Source organism: Apiospora hydei, assembly GCF_038363865.1.
Source record: "Apiospora hydei strain CBS 114990 chromosome Unknown utg000011l_segment0_segment0, whole genome shotgun sequence".
In the NCBI taxonomy this organism is placed as follows: Eukaryota; Fungi; Ascomycota; class Sordariomycetes; order Amphisphaeriales; family Apiosporaceae; genus Apiospora; species Apiospora hydei.
Window position 1 is genome coordinate 359030 of NW_027117370.1, and position 25033 is coordinate 384062.

At 55.2% G+C, this 25033-nt stretch overlaps 4 protein-coding genes across 4 annotated transcripts; all 4 read left to right on the plus strand.

Annotated features, from left to right (window-relative positions):
- Positions 1-1521: 1521 nt before the first annotated feature.
- On the plus strand, positions 1522-2733 carry PG997_015335 (alcohol dehydrogenase 1; the record flags this gene model as incomplete). The annotated part of the gene is made up of 3 exons (XM_066819649.1): positions 1522-1573; positions 1734-2035; positions 2062-2733. The coding sequence occupies 3 exons, from the start codon at positions 1522-1524 to the stop codon at positions 2731-2733; spliced, it is 1026 nt and encodes a 341-aa protein (XP_066660534.1).
- A 1260-nt stretch (positions 2734-3993) lies between these two features.
- On the plus strand, positions 3994-8008 carry PG997_015336 (uncharacterized protein; the record flags this gene model as incomplete). The annotated part of the gene is made up of 10 exons (XM_066819650.1): positions 3994-4217; positions 4345-4533; positions 4661-4776; positions 4845-5125; positions 5161-5772; positions 5793-5999; positions 6057-6510; positions 6563-6641; positions 6717-6923; positions 7003-8008. 10 exons carry the CDS (start codon positions 3994-3996, stop codon positions 8006-8008), a joined length of 3375 nt encoding a protein of 1124 aa, XP_066660535.1.
- A 1086-nt stretch (positions 8009-9094) lies between these two features.
- Positions 9095-11075, plus strand: PG997_015337 (elongation factor Tu GTP binding domain-containing protein; the record flags this gene model as incomplete). Its single annotated transcript, XM_066819651.1, is given in 3 exon segments — positions 9095-10657; positions 10672-11040; positions 11058-11075. 3 exon segments carry the CDS (start codon positions 9095-9097, stop codon positions 11073-11075), a joined length of 1950 nt encoding a protein of 649 aa, XP_066660536.1.
- Positions 11076-12704: 1629 nt separating this feature from the next.
- Positions 12705-13151, plus strand: PG997_015338 (Polyketide synthase; the record flags this gene model as incomplete). Its single annotated transcript, XM_066819652.1, has 1 exon — positions 12705-13151. The coding sequence occupies one exon, from the start codon at positions 12705-12707 to the stop codon at positions 13149-13151; it is 447 nt and encodes a 148-aa protein (XP_066660537.1).
- Between the last annotated feature and the right edge of the window lie 11882 nt (positions 13152-25033).

The window sequence follows — 25033 nt, forward strand, 5'->3', positions numbered from 1 at the left end:
TGGCGATGAGAGGCAAGATTGATGATAGACCCTGCAGGATGCATCATCGAGGTCGCATCGTTCGCATCGCATCGCAGCTTCCTGACCCCTCCCCTCCCCCTCCCTACAACGACAGCAATCCAGCAGCAAATCACCAACTCCCATTAGACCGGGCCCCAGTGCAATCTGGCCATGGCAGCAGGACCGGATCTACAGTATGTACAGGAGGCGCTCTATTGGAAATTGGAATATCATCGCCTGGCTCGGCGTCTTAGTCAACATCCCCGTATGCGGCCACGGATTGACTCGTCGTCGAGTCGTCGCGTCCGGTTGGCATGCAAGGAAAAGATGAGGAGAAGTTGCCAGCCAGCCAGCCAGTCAGCCCGCCAGCAAAGACGCCCGCTCGCCCGAAGTCGACACTTCGACAGCGGCCTCAGCCAATCATGGGGCTCGGATACGGCCCTAGTAGCCTGAACTCTGAACTCTATACGTAGTTTGGTCCCTTTGGTGCCGCATACACCTGTCGTTGCATCATGCCTGTCCGCAATAGTGATAGTAATAGCTCACTTGTAGTAAGTCAGCAAGTCAGCGAGGCCAGTAGCCTGCAGCTTGCTGCGTGCAGCAGCCGGAAAGTCTCCAGTTGTGCGGGCCACTAAGCGTCCCTCGTGTCGGTCTGCTTCGTACCAAGATCAACCAATATCCTAAAACGCTCCATTGCACCCGAGCTGGAGCTGAGGAGGCGTGGGAGGAGGGAGGGAGGAGAAAACGTGTCAGCGATGTTCCTATTGACAGACTAAGCCAGCTAGGACAGACAGTGTCGCTATTTTCCCAACCCAATCCAGACCGTCTCGTCCCCGGGCGCCCGGCGTTACTCTCGGGATCCCCTCCCGCGTCCCTTGCCCAACCCAAACTGTCCACACCTTGCCGATAGGGCCCGCGCGCGCCTGTCTGGTCCCTCCTCCCTGGCGCGGCGGGGTCCCTTGGTCCTGCCTGGTCTGAAGCAGGCCAAGGTGGTGCCATATGCGTGTGATCTAGACCCCGTCGTCATGAACTGTTCCAGTCTCCCATCCGCAGCTCTCCTGCTTTCGCCCGTCGCAACGCCTAGGCCATGCCGCCGTCTTCCGGGAAACAGCTGATTGGTTTCGCTGCGGCGCAGGTCGGAGAGTCGAGCAAAAGGGCGAGTGGGATGCTAGAGAAAGAGAAAAAAACAATTCAAACTGTTTGTTACCTGCATACACTGTATTGTTACTCGGGATTTCGGAGGCGGCCACGATCGATGACGGACTTTCTTTTGGCCTACTGTGTGACTGCCACTACGCACCGATTGAGATGAACGTTCATTTGTATAAATAGGTTTCGTCTTTCTCCCCCATCATGGCATCTCGTACATTCAGCAGCTTCATCCTCAAACCAAGACACCTCAACAGACTCTTCCAACACTCTATCCAACACCAGACTCCCTGCCTATTCGGAGTCTACCAGCAATCAACCAGTTTCTCAGTCTATAGTCCAGCAAGAAACAACAACCAACCTTCGCCCATCATGTCGATTCCCGCTACTCAGAAGGCTATGGTGGTCGAGACCGTCGGAGGACGTGAGTATTGCCTCTCTCTTCTCATATTCCTCCTCTCCACATCCCCTCTCTGCCCTACTCGACGACAATGATTTCGATCAGTCCAGTCGTGTCGCTTACCTTCTTCTTACCCACCACCCTCCGACTTTCCATGACTTACAATGCTGACATCTCTCTCCAGCCGTTCAATACAAGGAGATCCCCGTGCCCAAGCCCGGCCCCGATGAGGTCCTCATCAACATCAAGTACTCTGGCGTCTGCCACACCGACCTGCACGCCATGAACGGCGACTGGCCCCTGCCCGTCAAGATGCCGCTGGTCGGTGGTCACGAGGGTGCCGGTGTCGTCGTCGCCAAGGGCGAGCTCGTCACCGACATCGAGATCGGCGACCACGCCGGCATCAAGTGGCTCAACGGCTCCTGCATGACCTGCTCCTTCTGCCGCCAGACCGAGGAGCCCTCTGCCCCCACGCCCAGCTGTCGGGTTACACCGTCGACGGCACCTTCCAGCAGTACGCCATTGGCAAGGCCGCCCACGTTGCGCGCCTGTCCAAGGACATCTCCCTCGAGGCCGTCGCGCCCGTCCTGTGCGCCGGTATCACCGTCTTCAAGGCTCTTAAGGAGTCCGGCGCCCGCGCTGGTCAGTGGGTCGCCATCGTCGGTGCCGGTGGCGGTCTCGGCTCCCTGGCTCTGCAGTACTGCAAGGCCATGGGCATCCACGCCATCGGTATCGATGGCGGCGAGGACAAGCGCAAGATGTGCATGGAGCTCGGCGCCACCGCCTTCGTCGACTTCACCGTGTCCAAGGACGTCGTGGCCGACGTCAAGGCCGCCACCCCCGACGGCTTCGGTCCCCACGGTGTCATCGTCCTGGCCGTCTCCGAGGGCCCCTTCCAGCAGGCCTCCCAGTACGTCCGCAGCCGCGGCACCATCTGCTGCGTCGGCCTGCCGGCCGGCGCCTACCTCAAGGCGCCCGTCTTCGACACCGTCGTCCGCATGATCCGGATACAGGGCTCGTACGTCGGCAACCGCCAGGACACGGCCGAGGCCATCGACTTCTTCGCCCGCGGCCTGATCAAGGCGCCTTACAAGGTCGTCGGCCTGACCGAGCTCGCCTCCGTGTTCGACCTCATGAAGGCCAACAAGATCGCCGGCCGCATGGTCGTCGACACCAGCCGATAAGCATCATCTTTCGTCGTTTTTCCTTCATCATCATGCTTCCTCAATCGGGAAGGGATGATGAAGGCAGAAGAGGGAATACCCAACCACACCACACCACATCAGCGGGAAGGCGTTTAATGATATCCTGGGCAACTGGGATTCTTGTATAGAAAAGAAGAGAAATTCCATAACGATATTGTCTTTAGGGAGACGCGCGAAGCTTAGTTTTTAGTTAATTGAATCAAGTAAAACTTCATACCACATTGGGTCTTTTTCATCTCCTCATCGTGACATGACTGCGGTTTCGTCTGAAGAAGTGAAGAGGAGGCAAGAGGGGAGGAGGAGGAGGTCATATAGATACTCGCTGCATCGGCTCTTTTCGGCTTCCATCAAGGTTGTCCTCAAGGTTCTCATCTCATAACCGGCCTGCGTCACGCCATTTACTGGACGAATGGATGGAATGGGAAAAAGATAAGATAGATAAAGTAGGCTTGGTGGTGCGAGTTCTTTTTTCTTTCTTTTTCTCTTGATTGGTCGTTTTCGTCACCCGCCAGCCAATCTGTACCACTATATTTCTTTCCTATCGTGACTGTCCGACCTATTTTCGTGCAAGTTGGACGAGCATAATCTATCCTATCAATCTATCCGTCTTGTGCATTGTGCATTGAAGCTTCTTATCTCGATGCTTTTGGATGATCCCAGCTGCCCGCCCAGGTTGTCGGTGCACACAACAGGGGATGACTACTTAGAAAACCATCCATTCCCACTGTGTACCTATCTTGATTCGATCGCAATTGCACTTGCCGACAGCCACACCTCTTGCCTCTCCTTCCACCCCCACTTGCAACCTGAGCCCGCCCATTTAGCTCTCAATTACGTCGGGACTGCCGACCGCCGCGCGCAATGCTTTCCGCTTGTTTTCCCTGCCGCTGAGGCTAAGGAAAAAGTAGTGCGAACCAAGCGTGTAATGTTATGACGGCCCGGAAACCAGAATCTGGGGAATCTTCTTCTGCGTCCTGCTTGCTGCTACTCTACTGCTACTACTCTACTGCTACTACTCTCCATGCTACTGGTACAAACGCGACCTTAACCCAGAATCCTACCTACCTAATCCTACTATATTCCGTCGCATGTCCCATCCACACTGGTGGCGCTGTTCCTGATTGGTCCCCTACTAAAAGTATATCGCGAAATCCGGCTCACCGGTGGTCTTTGCATGCCCTCGCCGCCAGCCACTGCCAGAGAATCAATCTTCAGTCATCAATCAATGTCCGGCATAGCATGACGAGTACCGGACCCGACAGCCGCGAAAATGGCAATAACCCTCAAGGAGAAGAGGACAAGACGGTGAAGCCCACGATGAGTCGCGCCGACAGGCAGGCAAGCAATGTCTCCAAGGGCAAGGAGGCGGCGGCGACTGCCGCCGCGCCGCCCAAGAAGCCAGGGAGATTGGCGAAGATGGGGTTCACGCCCATCGACCTGCCGACTTTCCTGATTATGGTGAAGTAAGTCGCAATAACCAACCAACATTATTCTACCTATGCCTTGTATACCATCCCATATAGAGATAAGCTTATATGCCTATACTTGTCTGTATGCATATGCATGTGCTGACTTAGCGTAAAACATTAGAGGAGCGGTCGCGCCCACCATCGGCATCGCCATCTACCAGTCCACCGCCGTCGCCAACTACTTCACCACCCTGGGCTATCTCGTCGGCATCATCAGCATCCTGTCCGTCCCCATCCTGCCCCGCGGCAAGTTCCTGCAGAATGTGGTCCTCAACATCCTATTCGTCTGCGCCGGGGCTGCCATGGGCATGTAAGTTGCTGTGCTTGCTTCATCATGAGAAGACTATGGAGATGCCCCTTCCTGTGCATTGGGCTGCTCTTTATTCTCACTCATATGCTCTTTCTTTCGTATGAAGGCTGACTTTGTGATAATGTAGATTGATCTTATGGTCGTCGCTTCAGGCTCGGTTGCATACACAAATCGGTCCTGCCATAGACCCTGTCACGCGACGCCCGACGTACAACTCGAGCCAGTCCGCCGTGTCCGGAGTCTGTAAGTTTCACTCACTTCAGCTTTCGTGCACATAGCAACCTGAGCAAAACAGCTGACCGAAACCCCAGGGCTGTTCGTCAGCATCTGGTTCGTCAACGTGCTGCGGGCCAAGTACCCGACCCTCAACGTCCCCGTTATCCTCTACTCCATCTTGACCAGCATCAGCTGCACCTTCAGCCCGCAGATGACGAGCAACGCCGCCTTTGAGTCCGTCATCCGGCGCATCCTGGTCGCCATGCTGGCGGCCATGGGGCTCGCCACGGGCGCGTCGCTGCTCGTCTTCCCCCTGCCGAGCCGTAAGGTCACGTACGGCCAGATGAAGGCCGCCATCGGGCTCATGCGCGGCGCCGTCAAGCAGGAGAAGGCCTACCTCAGAGCCTCGAGAACGAGGACATGTTCGCCGAGCCCGTCGCCCGGGTCGGGACGGGACTCCTGCAGCGGATCAAGTCCAGGCGGCTGGAGAAGAAGGCCAGCAGGGCCAGCAAGGCGAGTGGCGCTGCTCCCCCGCCTCCCGGCCCGGCCCCGAAGCTGCAGCAGAACAACCGGGCTGAGGCGGAGCAGGTCAAGCAGACGATCGCGAGCCTGCGCCAGCTGAGCGGCAAGATGCAGGCGGACCTGCCCTTTGCCAAGCGCGACTTCGCGTGGGGCAAGCTGGACGGCTGCGACGTCAAGATGCTTTTCTACCACTTGCGCTCCTGCCTCATCCCCATCGTCGGGCTGTCGACGGTGATCGACATCTTCCAGCGCATCGCGGAGCGGCGCGGCTGGAACACGGATGCCAACACGCCGGACGACGTGGTCGAGGAGAAGAACGCGGAGAAGCGGATCTGGAACGAGATCATGAAGCAGCTGCACGAGCCGCTCGAGACGCTGTCGGAGGCGCTCGATCAGGGGCTGGAGCATGCCGGGATGGTGCTGGAGATCCTGCCCAGGCCCAAGAAGGCCAAGAAGGCGGCGGCCGATGCGGATGCCGACGTGGAGGCCAAGGGGGACATGGTGAAGCCGGGGATCCCGAGTTCGCTAGGACGCTCGAGGAGAAGGTCAAGAGTTTTGAGGCTGTCAAGGTGGATATCTTGAGATCGTGGGCCAACCAGAGGGGATTGGCTTATGACGAGTCGGCCGACGGGGCGGATTTGGCAAATATGCCCTCGATTCCGAGCAGCGGGAATAGGCATCAGCGTGACCAGTTCCAGCTCTTCCTGCTGCTCTATATCGAGAAACTTGTGAGTCTACAGTGCTTAGTCACGTCTAAGCGATGATGTCCTGACCGAACTGTACAGATGACCGAGATCGGCGACTCGGTCCGGGGCTTCGTAGCTTTCGCCGACCAAAAGGTGGCCGACGGAACCATGTCGAAGAACCGCCTCATCATCCCCAAGTACCGGCGGATCAAGAAGTGGGTCTCGTCCATCTTCAGCAGCAACGAGGGCGAGTCGTCGACGACGGAGAACAACGACTTGCTGGACACGACCAACATCGTCTACATGGGCGACAGCTTCGCGGCCAAGAAGGACCCGGAGCACCTGCCGCCGGTGAACTGGGTAGAGCGCGTCGGCGAGGGCGTCCGGGCCGTCTCGAGGTTTTTCTCGTCCGAGGCCAGCACGTTTGGGATCCGGGTCGCGTGCGCGACCATGACAATTGGGATTGTGAACTTCCTCGAGTCGACGCAGCAGTTCTTCCAGGAGCAGAGGGGGGTTTGGGCGATGATTATTATTGCCATTGGCATGACGCAGAGTAAGTCGAGTGTTTGTCGTATCGCGCTTCCGTTACTGACCGGTTGATATAGCATCTGGTCAATCCATCCAAGGGTTCTTCCTTCGGGTCGGCGGAACGGTAATGTCAATGATTCTTGCTTTGGTCAACTGGTAAGTCCATACATACTATCAGCTAACCAACTCCCTGAATTGCCTGCCTGCCTGACTGACTGACACCGGGTTCAGGTATATCGTGGACCAGAAGACGCCTGGAATACTGGTGTTCCTCTTCATCTTCCTGGTATTCGAGCACTACTTCCTGCTCAAGTTCCCGCAGTTCACGCCGGCAGTTATGATCTGCATGGTGACCCATGTCATGATCATTGGATACGAGTTACAAGTGCTGAAACTGGGCATCCCAGCTTCCGAAGCCAGCGGTCAAGTATACTATCCGTAAGTGAACCCGCAGCTGCCTCCAGGCACATATGCATGCCTACTATTGACCATCGGCTAACCAACCCAACCCCACCAGCATCTACATCCTCGCGCCGTACCGCCTCGCCTGTGTCGCGGCTGGCTGCGCCGTCGCCTTCTTCTGGACCGTCTTCCCCTCGCCCCTGACGGAGCGGACGTGGATCCGGCGCGACCTCTCGGCGACGCTGTACCTGCTGGCCAATTATTTTAGCGTGATCGACGCGTCCCTCAAGTCGAAGCTGCACGGCACGGGCGGCGACCCGCGCCACAAGCGGTCCCCGCACAACCGGCTCAAGAAGCACCGGCAGCTCCTCCTCGGCAAGCTGCTCCTGCTGCTGCCCTCGCTCAAGCAGCACGCCGACTGGCAGCGCTGGGAACCCACGGTCGGCGGCGCGTTCCCGCGCGACGTCTACGAGGACATCATCAAGCGCGCGACGCGCATCGTGTCGTACCTGACGCTCATGGCGCACACGGTCGGCTACGCGCCGCCGGGACAGCAGCAGGGGGCGGAGAAGGAGCCGGACCGGGCCTGGATCGAGGCGCTCGCGGAGCTCATGGCGGACGTGGTGCCGACGAAGCGCGGCATCGTGTGCACGCTCACGCTGCTGTCGCACTCGCTGCAGACGGGCCACTCGCTGCCGCCGAATCTGCCTCTGCCGAGGCCGTTTGCGCTGACGCGGCGGTTGGGGGTGCTGGCGGCGCGGCGGCATCGGCGGGGGCGCAGTGATAGCAGCAGTGGCAGCAGTAGCGATGAGAGCGATAGTGAGAGTGATAGAGAGGAAGAGTCACAAGCATCGCCGTCGACATCCGCCACGGCGACGAGGAGTCAGGCGGGCGGGCCCTTTGGCCTGCTGGACGCCAAGAACATGGCCGAGAACGGGTACGCCGAGTTCGCGGTGCTGCAGGTGTGCAGCAGCCTGATCTGCGACGACCTCGAGGACCTGGTCCGGGATGTCAGCAAGCTGGTCGGCGTCGTGGACTTCAGTTTCCGGGTCGAGGGGAGCTCGTCGACGTTTGGGGGCGGGAATTCGACGGATGAGGATGGGAAGGGGAAGAGGGATTGAATGACCGTGGACGGACCAAAAGGAAACATGGTGATGTGGCGGTTAATTGATTCAACAGACTGTTGCTTGTTATGTTGGTACGCATGAAGCTGGCTAGCTAAATGTAGCTGGGTATGGTTTCGGGTCATAGTGTTATTGGCGATACAAAAAATGATTGCTAGGTGAAGACCAAGGTTGTCAAAATACATATATTTAATACTACCACCACTTGATGTGTTGGTATCCTATATCTATGATATCTCAGGAGTTGTAATCAAGGTTGACCTCGAGAACGGCACACCATTTGCAGCGGATCGTACCATCTAGGATCGTATTGATCATCTCTCTTCGTCTGTCTTGGATGAAGCTATCTTCAGTTCGTGGAGCTGAGCTCTTATCGATAGACTTGGGCTACTGGGCGGGGCTTCTAGGCTTCTAGGCTTCTAGCTCTCCCCGGAGCTTGGCGGGCGAAAGTGGCCCCCTCCAATTGGGCGGCGTTGGAGTCATTGATCACTTCCAGGCGCATCAGACGTAACCTCCCCGTGTTACTCATACGATCCGACCGCAGCGCCTCTATGACTCGACAGCTTCGGGGCCGGCCCTTCGAATCTATTTAACGTCGTGTAGGTACTCGTGTATGGGTAAATGGGGATTTTCTTTCTATTGTACATTTGTTCTGTTCCATTTGCGGCAGCAGCATACCCAGTGTTAGCTACCGACCGACCAACAAGCAGCAGCGACAAACATTACCTGCGATTCCATCAAACTTACCTAAGAGACAAAGCGTCAAACCGGCGGGCCTGATTTCATCATCACATAGTCGTGGCGAAACCCCCAGCCGGCCCATATCGACTAGAACCCACCTCACATACGAGACACCCGCAGGCCAGCTCCAACTGATCTCTCTTTCATAATTTGATCAGCAAGCAGACGAGGTCGTCGTTCCTTTGGCCCAAGAAACCTACATACATACAACGTGGAACCCGAATCCCCACTTCCGTTACCTGACATACGCTCCAATTCAATGATACCAACTCGAATATATCGCCACCCGAACCACCTACCCCTAAACTTACGATATCGAATACTAAAGACCTATCGGCCAATATGACAACCCGAACCGCGAAACAGCTACCCCACGAACGGCGGAAAGGAGAGGCGGCCCTGAGCGACTTCGCCGACTTCGTCGAGAAGCAGCAGGCGCTGCGGTACCCCACTTCCAAACCCGCGACGGCGGCGACGACAACATCGAATGAGGAGGAACACCACGAGGAGCTCGACATCCTCGACTCTTTGAACCTCAACGATGCGGTGCCCCAGGTCCCGCTGCGCGAGCTCCTGCTCCCTGCCGCTGGCGACGACGAGGATGATGAGAAGAGCTTACAGAAGCTCGTTGACGTCATCGACACCCGCCTGCTGGAGGGGCACGCCGAAGCCGTCTTCGATCTCGGGTTCGAGAACAATGGCGACTCGATGCGCCTAACGAAAACCGAGTTTGAGACGGCGCTCGCGCGCCTGCGCAAGGCGGCGAAGAAGGTCCAGGCCGACTGCAACGTGCTGCTCACCAAGAACGTGGGCGGCGACGCCGAAGCCGACTCGTCCTCCTCCGCGAACGCGAACGCGACCGGCAAGGACAAGGACACGGACTGCAGCGGCAAGGTCATGATCCGGCAGTCGCCCAGCGCGGCCGAGAGCGTGATAGAGACGCGCATCGCGGTGGTGGGCAACGTCGACGCCGGGAAGAGCTCTATGCTGGGCGTGCTAGTCAAGGGCGACCTCGACGACGGCCGCGGCAAGGCGCGCGTGAACCTGTTCCGGCACAAGCACGAGATCGAGACCGGCCGGACCAGCTCGGTCGGCATGGAGATCATGGGCTTCGACACGCAGGGGAAGGTCATTACGTCCGACGTGCCCGGGCGGAAGCTCTCGTGGGAAGAGATCGGCAAGCGCAGCGCCAAGGTCATCACGTTCACCGACCTGGCCGGGCACGAAAAGTACCTGCGCACGACCGTGTTCGGGCTGCTGTCCAGCAGCCCCAACTACTGCCTGCTGATGGTCGCGGCCAACAACGGGCTCGTGGGCATGAGCAAGGAGCACCTCGGCATCGCGCTGGCGCTCAACGTGCCGGTCATGGTGGTCGTGACCAAGATCGACATCTGCCCGCCCAACATCCTGCAGCAGACGCTCGAGCAGATCTCCAAGATCCTCAAGTCCCCGGGGGCCCGCAAGATCCCCGTCTTCATCCGGAACCGCGAGGAGTGCATCAACACGGCGACGCAATTTGTGAGCCAGCGCATCTGCCCCATCTTCCAGGTGTCCAACGTGACGGGCGAGAACCTCGACCTCGTCCGCACCTTCCTCAACATCCTGCCGCACCACGGCCGCTACGACGCCGACGCCGCGTTCGAGTTCCATGTGAACGACACGTTCTCGGTGCCCTTTGTCGGCACCGTCGTGTCGGGCATCGTGAAATCCGGCGTCATCCACACGGGCGACAACGTGCTGATCGGGCCGGACTCGCTCGGCAACTTCACGAACACGAGCGTGCGCTCGATCCAGCGAAAGCGCATCGACGTGCCGGCGGCGTCGGCGGGGCAGTCGGCGAGCTTCGCACTGAAGAAGGTGCGGCGCAAGGACGTGCGCAAAGGCATGGTGGTGCTGCCGAACAAAGTGGGCGAGGGCAGGCGCCGCCCAAGGTGCACCGCGAGTTCGTGGCCGAGGTGCTGATCCTGTCGCACGCGACGACGATCAAGACCAAGTACCAGGCGATGCTGCACGTGGGCCCCGTGTCGCAGACGTGCGCGATCATCGACGTGGACCGGCCGTTCATCCGGACGGGCGACCGCGCGACGGTGGCGTTTCGGTTCGTGCAGAGGCCCGAGTACCTCGTGCCGGGCGACCGGCTGCTGTTTCGGGAGGGGAGGACGAAGGGGTTGGGGATTGTGAAGGCGGTGGGGTATGATCCGAAGCGGCCGCTGATGCCGACGACGGCGGAGGAGGGCGAGGGCGAGGGCGAGCGGCAGGAGGGTGAAGGGGGAGGGGCGGCGCAGGGGGTGGGGTGTCGACGCAGGTGTCGGTTGGGGCTTGAGGAATTGAGCTCTGATTGGATTCCCGTCGAGTACTTGGGTTTGAGAAGAAGGTTTCTTATTGAGACGATTCTCTCGGGTTTGCTTGGTTGCGGAGCTACGGGATCTTCTCACGATCGTTACCAAGCGACACACGATCTGGGCGAGAGGAAACGAGGCATCTGGCTTGATTTCGAGAATGTTGCTTTTCATTTTGGCGTTTTTGCTGATTTGCGTCTTGGGGAACTCAGTCATGTTGCATACTTATGAATCATATGTTCTCACACTTGCTGGTCTTTGTTCGGGCTGAAGATATGCGGAATCCGGAAGAGGAAGGGCTGGTCAGTGTCAGTCACGCAGGCGTTTGGGGTGAATGTTTTTGTTGCATTTTGGTACGCATGTACGTCGAGGTGGCATGAGATTACAGGCATCATGTATACACACAAATAGTATAGCACGCTTGTTAGACACGAGATAAGGCACATAAGTATGAGGAGACATGTCGAAGGCGGATGTTTCTTGATTCAATGGATGTGATAGTCGCATGCATACGTATCAGGGCTGTGGAATCATACCCAGAACCACGGAAGACATATCGCAACAACTTCTTGTGCTGGACTACATACGCAAGGGTAGGAGCTGTGCCATACTTAGATCTGGATAGACGACGCCCGCTCGTCAGATGCAATATAGATAAGATCGCGCCGTGAAGGGGGTAAGGGCATCCCGTACGTCCCTCATACACATGCTCTTACCGCTATATATATATTCATGTCGGTTCCAAGCTGTGTGTCTTCTTTCATACTGTAATCCCAAAGGAGAGGTTTGTTCCCAATACAGACACCACCACCAAAAACAACAACAACAACATACTCGCGTACCTGGGCAACAAGCCTCTGATTCTCGTGGCTGCTTACTACGTTACCGCCAATAGTAAGTGCCCGTTCCCCCGTCCATGCCCGGGCTCCCCCGTCACCACCTCCGGAATGGTATTCAGCCCAGCTAGAAGCTCAACTAGCCCAAGCCCGGTCAGCGCCCACCCGAGCCACGGATCCGCGCGTCAGCCAGATGGTCTATGGTAGGACCAACGCTGTCAGAGCTTGGGAGACCCGTTCGCCACGTTCCCAGATTCAAAATTCACATCACTGGCATGGCGTTAACGTAGGGGATGAGTGGCGCAGTGAGTGCTCGTCTTGGCCACAATACCCTACCAACCTACGCATCTGCTGAGCAACGGGCAACACGGATATCATAACATGGATGGATATGAGTCTCGACAAGATTAACTCGCTCCTACTGAAGGAGGATCAGTCAGCCAATTCTCCGAGCTGACGCAAGCCCCTGATGAGGCTGGGCGCCACCAAACTTCCGCACCACCTATCTTCAGCCCCAACGTGTGTATCTAGGTTCAGTTAGAGAGGCTCTTGGACAATGAGTGAGTGTGCTCGAGGCCAATGCCTTCATTTACACAAGGCCGTTGCGGCGTCTTCTAGAATGCGGCTTCTATATATAAGTCTTGTTCGACTGGGCTGTTTGGTTCAAGTTTCTGCTTGCCGAACATCAACAACAATACAAACACCATCTCAACTACAAGCCTTCAAGTCTACAATATCTTACAATCTTACATAGAGGCCACCAAAAAGACACACAACATGCCTTCCGAAACCACCATCACCACGCCCATCCCCACCAGCGTCTCCCGCGACGCCGTCCTGGCCGCCCTGCACGACCACGACCGCTACATCCGCACCACGTGCCCCGCCCTCATAAACTACGTGCACATCTCCTCGAACCCGGCGACCACGCCGGACTCGCTGCCGTGCGAGGTGTACGAGGTGACGGACAAGCGGCCGATCGGGCAGACCACCTTCAGATTGACGCTGACGGACCTGCCCGGCGAGGGCATCGACGCGCTGATCGAGGGCAAGGCGCCCACCGGCAGCATGACCATCAAGTCGCGCTTCCGCGTGCTCGAGGGGGCGCCGCAGAACACGCTCGAGGAGCGGGTCGCCATCGACAGCAACATGCTCATGAACAAGATGATCAAGGGGAACGTGGAGAAGAGCCACCCGGAGCAGCACCAGAAGTTCATGATGTAGTTGGCTGTAACAGCTGCTGCGACTGCTATTACTACTTACCGACACGGGTTGCTCGAGAATGAATTGAGGATAGGAGAGGATAGGAGAGGATAGGAAGGGGGGAGGAGAGATATAGAGTGAGAGGAAAGAGAGATTAGGCAGGCTGGTCATACGCATTATAGAACGATGGAGGAGAGAATAGAACATCACCATTAGCATATAGACCGACTTAACCCCTTTACCCGTTCCGTCTCGTTTCGATTTATTGTATTAGTAGAAAGATATTCCCGAGGTTTCTCAAGAGTCGTAATACAGAAGAATCCTGTCATCATTAAACAAATGAATCGAATGGTTGACTACTCGTTTTGCATTACCCGAGCATTCTCTCCACGCCAAGCGTGTACGTATTTCAGTAGCCATATCATGTATCAGTACTTTGCTTACCGACATCTCACACCTCTCTCACTTGTATAGATAGTCAGTGTTCCCGAGTTCTGATGTCAACGTATTTACTCACGTGCGACACAGCCCCCCTCTCTGCTCAGTTACCAGGTAACGAAACCAAGCAAACATGTAAGTGATACCGATGAGGGGAAAAGATGGATAGATTAGATTACCAGATCGCTAATGTAAGACAGATCTCAAGTTACCCCTCCCCTCCTACTTCTCTCCACGCAGAAGCAGGTCTTAATCAAGGGGCTGCTGGGTCGTCGGTCGTCAGCAGCATATGCGGCCCTCCCTCTGCCCTCCCCCCCGACACTGCTTTTTCTCCTCTCCCCCGCATCGTGAGGGGAAAGAAGGAAAGAGGAGGGTTGGAGAAAGGGACCTCCTGAGCTCCTCAATGCTCATCCGCTATCAAGTACTCCGCCAGGAAGGGCGGGAGGGAGTGCGAGCTAGATCTTCGTCCCTCTCTCTATGTAAATAGTCCCGGTTTCTGTGGACTTAGCTGCGTAAGGGCCTACCAGCCTGCTGGAATGAACTAATACACAAGTACATACTTATATCTATTGCTTCCTCGAGTACATATATCTCCACATAGGTACTACACATTGGGGTAGATGACAGCATCCTATGTAAGGCAGTCCCGCTCAGTATAAGCACATCTATGCCCGATCATTCCCTCTCATTTACACACTGCCGAGTTGAGACAATAGCAAGAGAAACGCGGAACTAGGGGTTGGACAGTACAGGAAACCAACCAAGGTCAAGAAACAATGAAAGCCATGTATGTGAACGGAGCACCGCGAGACCGCGGGCCGGGGTTTCTTTCGCTAGTCGGCCAGTACCCCGACCCGCGCGGAGAAAGAGCCCCTCCCCCAACCCCGAGCCGAGGGAGGACGTATGTTTGGTTTATTTTTGTTTTGTTTCGGGGCCGACACTACTAGGCATGTACATATGTAGGATGTGAGACGAGACAAGCAGCAGTAAGCAGCAGTAAGCAAAGATGCCATCACCCAACAGATCTACCTAGTACGGGATGCACAACCAATTGCCGTGTTAATTCTCCGTCGCGGTATGACTGCATCTGATCTGGAACCCCCTTCACGTTCCTTTTTCCTTCACCTATTGTTTCTACGAGTATGCCCCTGTACCTCGTCTCGAAAGGCCGGTTAGCAGTAAAGCCAAGCTTTTCGCAGCCCTGCTCCCCTAACCCCCCCAGATCCGAACAATCAGGAGCAGGGCAGCCAGGAGTGAGTGGTATGCATGTGTGAAAGAACCGCCCTGCGGCCAGACTCAATTGCCATGATAATATGCCATTTGCCACTAGTTGGCCGATGGGCAGCAGCTCCTTGCCCCAAATATCTACCTCTGCATCCATCCCACTTCCCACTACGATGCAGTCCCGCCGTTGTTGGCGCGGGCTGGGCTAGCAGCGATGTGATGGAGGGGCAGACAGGGCAGAAGAAGAAGAAGGGTGCTTGCTAGGAAGCTGTAGCTGGGTGTGCGATCGACATTCCGTTCGCGGGCCGATCGACTGCCACATACGGACTGGCACCGTTGAAAATCTGCAAGGCAGCTAACTCCCTAGGAGTAGGGCTTCGACACCAACAACAAGTTGAGTTGCTGCTAGATAGATCCAGACCGTCCGAACATATCGAATTTCCCGAATACTAGCCAGCTAACTAAACTGAAAGTGACGGAGTGAAAGAAACCGACGGCCGGCCAGAAGTCGGGAACCCGTACAAAGTGGGCTTTGTCCACTGTTGTCGTTGGGCAGTCGGTCATTAGTTTCTTACCCGCCACTTGTTCGACAAGTGTCACGTCACATATACACAGTGTGCGCCTAATCTCAACTGCAAGCTTCCAAGTCGGAAATAAAAAACAGTAATCGCTCGATTGTTTTGTTCGGCTGCACAGCTAGAAGCAAATAAGCAGCTTGGAAACTGATGATGCACATGTAAATCGTCCTATGCTGTGCAAGGTTGGATCGATGCTGGCCTGGCAGAAGGCCTAGAGCCTACCTACGTTTGGGCAGTTTCGATCTTCATTGCTCCTTCTGCCGCATATGACGTCTATCCGTCATGCTGTCGTCAATCTCACACCGAAACTACCTGTCTATTTGTTGATTTCTGCTAAAAAAACCCCCCCATGCTCTGTGTGCGGATGCTGTATGCTACCTCAGGTCCCGCGCCGTTCCTAGATGATCCCACCCAGCACCAGCAGCAGCGGCAAGGAGGAAAGGCCATTGGAATAACTTACATGATGTAGGAACAGCTTGTCCCTGATGGTTTTGGCTCAATTCTTAGCCGTGGTGGTGTGTACCGCGCTCACTCGCTCTACCACTGTACGCTGCAGAATGGTGCTAGCCTGCTTGGACTCGACCACGGACAGCCAAGCTAGCCTGCTAGCAGACTAGAGATCAGAAGGTTCGTGGAGGGGTGGAGCCCCCTGGCCGTGGTCCCACCCACGCCCCGGCTGCATGACCGCCGTAGTAGGCAAGATTAGCAGCGGCGGCTTGCACGGAACAGCAACAATCCAAAGAGTGCTGGGGACTTGGGACGAGAGGGTTGTGAGTTTTGCCGGGTGTCGAGAAAGATGAGAAAGGGAGTTGCCAGTCGGATGCGGTGTACTAGTCGCAGAGACAGCCATCAGAATAGTGGTAGAAGACGGCACTTGAGAAGTCGAGACTTCGGCTATTGTGTGTACGACCAGAGTCAGCTGAGGGCTGGCATCCGATACGATGCAATAGGACACGGGTGGGCCTCTCCGGGTGAACCAGGTCCTTGTCGGTGCAGGCCTACCACTTTGTATGATATGCTGTGTAAGCATAGGTTAAGTGAAGTGCTGCACTTTGCAAAAGTTACGCTGTTGCTGCAACGTACTGCTTCCTGTCGTGATCTAGGTCAATCAATCCGGCGTTCCTTCGCAATGTATGCAGCGATGTCAGTATTGCCCTTCGACCCCCAGAAAACATACTACAATGCATGGTAGGTTACCATTCATGGCCGCAACGAGGCAACTACTCCAGGCCACTTATGCAGGGAAATGGACTGCCAACGTCATCAGCAGTGTGAAGCAGTTCATGAGAAGGTGTCGAGCCACTTTATCGATGGGCAGCCTGGTTGGGCAGTTGTTTCCTGTCAGCTCGCTAACATGGGCGAGAAGATATCCCGAGCGTGGCGAGTAACACACCTTAAAGACGCCCCTGCTATGCATCTCGAATGCACTAAAGCCGCCAACGTCGTTTTCTTAACCTTCCGGAGGTACATGGTTGTTTCATAATGCAACGCTCATACTGTGTGTGGCTTGTTCATCTGCATGCTAATTAGCCAATCGAAAGTGGTCGCACTTAAACACCGAGATGTCGATTTCACTCCAGGACACATGAAGCGGACGGATGGATGTAGCGAACTTGTCGATGAGCTTGCGACGTGACGATGGCCACTTCACCGAGTACCTAGCCTGATGGTGGTTGGGGAGTCGGCTTGCGTTGGGGCCTGCTCTTGTTCAACTTGTTGAGTGCTATGTTTGCGCAGGCAAAGTCAGGACGTAGATGATCAGCATCGTGCTTTTCTAGAATCCTTCAATACCTGCAGGCGTTCAGCGCTCGGGTTCAGCAAATAGCATAGGCTTACTGTCACCACAGAAGCTAGAGCATCGTCGAAACACCTGCCGTGTAACATCGATCGAGGTTTATTCCAAGTGGCATTACCTTGGGAGACCCCGGAAATCACACAGAGTTTAGGGGCCCAGCTTGTCGCGACCTGATGCTCGTTGCTTTGGTTCGTGCTTCCTATGCCAAGATGCCCAAGTGCGCAAGCTACTCGTTCGACCTGCTAGGTTGCAGTTGCTGGTCAGCAAATCCGTACCGCATATTCCGCATGCTAAGTCCTAATGCCGTTCCGTCCCCTGGGCCGCCATTGGCGAATCACCGATGCCTGGCCTTGCAGGCTCGGTTCGACTGAACTACATGCGACAGCTCCGGGCTACTTGACACCAACAGTAACCCACATGAGATGCTCGGATGAATTGTTGGGTGAACTGCCGACGCAGGCCCGGTGGATGATGCACAAAAGAAAGTCTGCGCACAAGATGAACAGCCAGACAGTGGTCCATCTTGCAAGGAATATTCGTGCGCGGCGACGGGCGATCGGTCTTCAAAGACAAATCAGACGTTTCCAGAGTTTCCCGAAATGACCACTCTAGAGTACTGCTAGTAGCATCAAGCATGGGGCTCAGACACGAATATGATGCCAAGTCGAATTTGCTTTTGCGAATTGTAGTGTGGGTGTGTTTGTGTGTGTGTGCCTATGTATGTACAGCAAGTGTGTGTGGGTTCCATGGTGTTGGCATCCAGGATCTCGAAGTTCTGGGGGTTGCTGGTCACTCGCCAGTCCCTTGATGAGATCGGCATCCCTCAAATGGACGTCAGCTGAGCCAGTGAAAACGCAGCAATGTGGGCCGCCTAGCCCGGAGGAGCAGAGTCTGGGGAAGACAGGGATGTCTTGCCTGCATGGCCATCCTGGGAATCTCTTGCGCAAAGAAGCCGCTGTTTTTTCCTAATCAAGCAGCATGGTCGGTCCGCGGTTTGGCATCTTTTGAAGACGCGCATGTCGAACGACACAAACCGAAGGTTTCGAACATGGCGCAGCGTTATTTGATGTCAGTTGCAGAGGTTGTCGCCACCGTTGAGCCCTCATCTCAAGCTGCAGAGAGGAACTGCGCATGGTGCCAGTGGCATGAGGGATGTGCCCTTGAGCGAAGAAGTCCTGATGATCCCGGATGCCAGAAATTGAAATATATAGTTTCAGGCTTGTCGACGTGCCTGCCAGATTCGCAGTAGCATTGGCACACGATCGCAATTCGTCCGATGCGGAAGATTTGCCCGGCAGTGTCCTCGCAGGGTGACCGCCAGAAACACCGCCGCAGAATGGGATGAACAGCCGCTTATTATGACATGCATTTGGCTTCTCTGCAGGCCCTGCTCGCTACTGAGAGAGCCGGAGCACGCACGCATCAGTGCAAATTCTTGTCAGTATGTTGAAAGTCACGTCAAGAACCGGCATTCGAGGCTTTGCATGGGTTTCGTTTCCGGGTTCTGTGGCCACGCACACATGGGGCTAGGAGCAACCCAGTACAGTGTGCAGATCGTCTGGCACTTTCGCGTAGGTCTGTGATCTGAGATTGATGTAGCTAGGTTCCATTGGTGACGAGGATGGGCGATGGTGTGCTGGGTGGCAGTGGGTGCGGCCTCGTTGCCGTCATCTCTTCGGTCGGCGTTGTGGCCGTAGACAGCATGGGCTGAGGTGTAGCATTGGGGAAGTCATCGAATGTAATAGGACAGGTTGATTTGCGCACACGTGAATGGATTGGCTGTTGTATGGATAATATCCGTATCAACAAGATGTGATGTAATTTGGGGGTTCAAGACGATCCATCCCCATTTTCGTAATGCCATGTTGGGGAATTTTGGAGAAGGTCGCTGCTTCCCCCATCCGAGGCTTGTTGGAGTTTCAATGGCATATCCGGCACCGGCAAAGAATGGGAAAGTACGTTTTGTTGCTGGCCAACCCACTGGACCTGTTTGCCGTACCTACTTCCGTGTTGCAGCAAAACCCATTTGCTGCTGTCGGGATCGTCCCCTGTTCATTGGATTTACTAGACGAACGGTTTCGCATTCAAACTTGATGCGCACTTCACGGGTTCTATCTATGTCTTGAACTGAATCGCCAAATAAAACACCAAATTCGGAAACAAAACAGCAAACCCAATTAGCCTCGGGACACAGCTCTAGCTACAGTAGGAGGATGGCCATGGCTGATGGCTGGTCAAGTGTGGTGTGAAGGGAGCTTATTAGTGCTACGAGGTAGGTAGGGTTCCTGGCTGTACCTTCGAAACTCTTGTCCGACCTTTCCCCAGATTGTCTCGCTCGCTCCGTTCAATAGGTGCGCTGTGCGTTATCCCGCATCCAGCTGGGACTGGGGGTTGGGGAAGTCGGGATTGGCGGGCATGTCCGTTCTGCTCACAGGACATTCATTCATTCAAATATCCATGGGAGGCAGGTCGCACAGGAAAGCAGAGCATGTTACCTTCAGTGTGCATAAGTATGATCTCCATCGATGCAATAAGACTGTAGATATCCTCCTGGGCTCGTGTTTCGTCCATCTTTCTCAAGCTACAGCACCTAACCAACCTATTCTCGCTTCGACCAAGAGCGCCACCAGGTGTGCCCGAATGTGGAACTGCGCCAAATTAATTGCAGTGTCGTATAGGCAATGCGGGTGAATTTGTTTCCGTTCACTCAAAAGCCCAGATACACATATGCAACCTGTCACTCACTCGGTTTACCGGTCCCGTAATAAGAGCATGAGTTTAGACTGTTAGAGCATGGGGGGATGACGCGCTCGTGCATCTCATCTGAACAGCTCAGACGTGAGCGATCGGACTGAGTCGCATCGAACCAATGCGAGTTGTTCCCGTCTGGTTACATACAATAGAGGAGTCGTTCGCCGTTCGCATGGTGGTATTTCCAACGAATCCAATCCAATAGTTAATAGTTGTGCAGCCAGGGCCAGGCTCGCCAGGAGGGCGTACATGAGAGCCCGTGGAGTCCGTTCATGTAGCCGGCCCCAAACAGCCCCTTGAGCCGTTGGTAGCCCCCCGTGCCCGTGCTTGCTGTCACATATCAAGTACCTACATGATGTAGAACGTTGGATCGGGACAATGCTCGGCTGCAAAATCCCGAGAACCGATGTCACGATGGGCATTTACAGTAAGCTGCAACAATAACCTGCCTGCCTGCCTGCCTACTAACCGATACCCAGATAAAATATCTCGGAGACGCTATCTGTCCATCTTGATTTCTTGAAATGTTGAGTCTCCAGTAATTGAGGCTATGCTTTGGGCCAGAGACCAAGACCAGAGTAGAAAGTCCGGCATACATATCCTGATAATGGCAGATGGCCCACAGGCTAGATCCGTCTTGTGGGTAGCCGTCAGAAAGCCAGAAAGCCAGACTCGCCAGAGACCAGAACGAGCATGTAAGTCATGCTACTATTTGCTGCCTTGGCCGTCTCCGCCAGTAAGATGAAGGAGCAGTGCCGGGGTCGCCTGCAGCTGGTAGATTGCATCCCGCCTGCGGCACGGTTCTCTTTTCCACGCAATGCCTGCAATGTAGCATTTCTGCGTTGAGTGAATTGTCCAAGTAGATCACTGATCATCATCAATGTAACGACGGTTAGCCCAGAGCTTCAGCCAGGCTCTGGCCCTTCCTCGCGTGTGCCGAATAGCTTAAGCACACGTGCCGAAGGAGACCACAGCTGGGTAGAGACGCTCATTGTTCATCCATAGCTACATGTAGATATCGTAATTGCTGGCTGAAACGCGTCTAATTCCTTCGGTGAAGAGGACGATCCCCAAGCCACCGACTTGCCGACATGCAACACCGACACGTTCGAGGCTCATCATCATATGTAGTGGTAAGTTGTGGCAGTGGGGCACGCCGGACCAGCAGAGGCTGCGATACGCCGAGCTTCCTGAACTCGTCAAATCAACCTGGGCCTTTGAGACAGAAGGATCCATTATGGTACATGACATTCATTCGCAGTCGGCGCCAAGCGCACCCATGTAGCTACCTACTTTATGTACATATATGGATGTACATGCCACTGTGCTGGCCTGCCTGCCTTCACCAGAATGCAAATCAGCACCGGTGGTTGGTTGTCGTATTAATAGCTCAATCCAGGGTCTGGCTCTGGCTCGCTGACGCTAACGGAAATCCAAGATTGTGCAAAGATCGACATGCTCACTCGTAATCCAGTGCGAGACAACTTAGGGCAACCGGGCTTGATTTACGTCAGCTCTTTGTCAACACCTGCTGTCAACGCCCCTCAGACAGACGGAGATCTCAGTATGATATTGGCAAAAGAAAATGGCAGGCAACGAGGCAACAACTGCACTTTTATCTATCCTCTGCCGTCTAGTTCTGCAGGGGCTGCCGTGGCTGCCGTGTGGCTCACATCGAGCCAATGAGAGGCCGAGCGTGTTATTGAGCTACTGCCCAGTCTTGCCCTGCTACTTACTGCTACTGCCATTTGACGATAGTCTTGATATGGCACACCACAACTGTCGATAGTATACCACCTAAGTACCTAGACGGCGCCGGAGTGTGCACAAACCAGAAGGCCGACGGTTCGCGTATCTGCCCCGATCGTCTTCGTCGCCCACTTGACATCAAGCTTGAAAAAAATAAGTTGGGCTCTTTCATAACCCGCCAGCCAGCCGCCCTTCTGCCAGCTTCTGGTGCCTGGTCCGCAATACTGGACCTCGGCCACTCCCTACCACCATACCCAAAGATAATCCACGCCGCCTGCTCCCCAATGAAGTGTGGCCGATTCACTACCGATTCACACCTTTGCACTTTGAAGGCTAGTCCCATCGGGTGTATGATTTGGTCTCGATATGATGTCGCCGGGCCATCCTTCTTCGGGTGACTTTCGGTCTTTGCGTGGCAGGGCCCATACGGCCATACATACCACCATACCACCCTCCTACTCTAGCGACTTGATTCTCGCCAAATACTAGCTACATAACTCATGAACTAGCAGCCGGGAAAGAAAGCGACAGTAACGGACGTACAGTACCTGCACACCGGTTGCCAAGACATATTGATATCACGCAACTCGTGGTGATCACGTAGCTCGTAGTCGACAGACAGACCGTGGGGCACCGTCCAGATATGGATGGATGGATGCGACGACATCCGCCACAATCCGTAGTAAAGCCGGTCTGCTCTGCTGCTGCTGGAGTCTGGAGTCTGGCTCGACCCGATATGAATCCCAGATTACACGGAACATCTGCCAACTATAGAGAAACGGGCATGGCGCAAAGCAGGAATGCAGGCCTTGCAGCAGGACCAGGAGGCCAGAGGGCCACACCGGAGAGGATGCGACGAGGACGGTGGACAAGCCCACCACACCTTTTTCACCATGCAGCCTTGGCGGACCAGTCACATCCCACCTTCAGGAATTGCCCCTCCAAGGGTCCTCGCTTTTTTCTCAATTCCATTGTTCATGATGCTGCTGCCCTGCCCACCAGGAGCCAGGCCTCTCCCTGGCTCTGCCAAAGAGCAAAAGTACCTAGACTACCGTATCGATAGGCATTGCGAGCGCCGGTGCTGGCGAATTGACCCAATCCCACGTTGCAAATAAGCTTCTCGATTTCTCGATCTTTCTGGGATCATGGTTCATACGAGACACCGCCTTTTTGCGCCCTTCTGAGCTTTCGCAGAGTCTCAAAAGTCTCCCGTCGCCCAATGTACCCATCAAATGATATAAGCGGGGGAGGGATATCAGGAAATCCGAAATAGTGAAACGCACTTGGGAAGACAGCAGCACAAGAGTAGCAAAGCAGTTTTTATTACAAAGCACATCGGAGCCGCGACGTAATAAGGGCCAGGGTCGGTCGAAGCTACTGTATGCAGCTGCGTACCTACTTGGGGCATGGGCATGGCCGTCGAGGGCGTAGATGGCCCATGGGAAACGAGATTGGAAACCTGGGAGCTTTCGGGCGCTCTCGTTCGTCGGCTCATGCGTCTCGCTCTCGTGGATTGACTTTGGGCCTAGGGCAGAGAGCCAGAGCCCGCCCGATGTACGCGCCGGGCAGGTAGAGTCTACCCTGCGCGAGCGGCGTCCTTGTGACCAAAAATCCTACTCCACTATGGATAGCCTCCGATGAACCCTGGCGAGAGCCAGTCAGCGTGCGTCTTGGGCACGCGGCTATGAGAATCTGGGAGCGGAATCCCCTGTCGGTCACTCTGTTTTCCATGCTGCGTCCCTGGCTCGACGGCCTCTAGAGACGTCAGTCCTGAGGCAGAAAGTACAAGTACGACACGACTAAGGTAACTCTCGCTGGCACCAAAAAAGAGGAACCCAACCTCACGACCGACCACTCACGCACACCTGCTGCCACTGCACACATGTACATCCCAATTGCCTACCTAGCCGGGGGGCCCAGTTCGCCTGCCAAAACGTATGTACATGTAGTAATGTACCCTCGCAAGCTGCTCACTTACCTGCATCTGGAAACAAGCCGGCTATGTGTATTGTCGCAAGTGGTAATAATAGTAGCAGCAGCAGTGGAAGAAAGATATGACGGATATCTCTGTTATGGTTTTGCTCGGGTGCTATTCTATGGAGGATAGGGATGTGCAGGTGGGAAAAGCGTCGCACTGTGACACTGCCTGGCCTCCCATGTCCATGCCCATGCCCATGCCTATGTACATGTATCCATGCCATGCCATGCCAGTTTGATGCCATGCACAGATGGAAAAGGCTGGTGGTGCTGCAGCATTAGGCCTGGTCGAATGGGAATGTCATCCAACACCAGATAGACACCAGACCAGACCAGACAGACCCTTCTTCGGGGTGCCAATAGTGTAGTAGTGCGTTATGTATGTAGGTGTATGTATGTGTGCGTATGAATGAGTGTGCGAGTGAATGTGTGTGTGTGTGCCTGCCTCTCGTCTTTTTTCTTCCAGCCGAGCTCTCTTTTGTGACGGAACGACGGACTCAACCTATCTACATACCTACATACTCTGTTCTGGTTTCTACAAACTCTCGACCTTCAAACCAAACATTTTGCTCTGTTCTCCCCGTTCCCTCCAGAGCCATTGCCTTCCCTCCTTGCCGCCTGGCTGGAATCGACGCAAGAGTCAGAGCGAAACAAAACGAGGCGAACCGAATTGTACCGAATTGATAAGCCGTGTCCCACCAGTTCACCGACGATAGGCACTGCGCCAATTACAACCCAATTACTCGAGCCCGAGCCCGTCACCCTCTCCAGTTAACTTGTAGCTGCTACCTACTGCTGCTACCTGTCCGTCCTAGCTGCTTTTTCCCGAGCTGCTACTTACTACTGCTGCTGCTACTTGCCTACCTGCCTGGTCTGGCTCCTCCGTCCGGCCATTCACGTACCGAGCATTGTCCCAGGCTGTGGCTACAGTCTCACTTTGAGTGGGAATAGAAGCTGAGAGAGCGCGAAAGTAAAAGAGTCAGAGAGAGAGAGAGGGAGAAAGTCAGAGCCAAGAAGAAAGAGGGTCCAATCTCTCTTCCTTTCCCGTGTTGTCACCACACGTACATACACGCAACGCAGTACCTACATACATCCATCCTGCTACACTACACGTACACGCAGACGCAGACGCAGACGCAACTCACATACATACAAACTCTCTCAGACAACAGAGGGTCCCAAAAGCCCCAAAGCCAGAGCCACAGTCCAGCGCCAGATCCAAGCCAGAGAGTGCTGCTGCATCCATTGTTGCCAGGGGAGCGTCCAGCGTCCGGTGTGTGAGAGAGTGTGAGCGTGAGAGAGTCTGAGAGAACTGGGGCCCAAATACACCCCCCGCCACAGCCCACCACTCTCGGCCCTTTCATCCCACTTTCCAAAACGCTCAAAGTCAA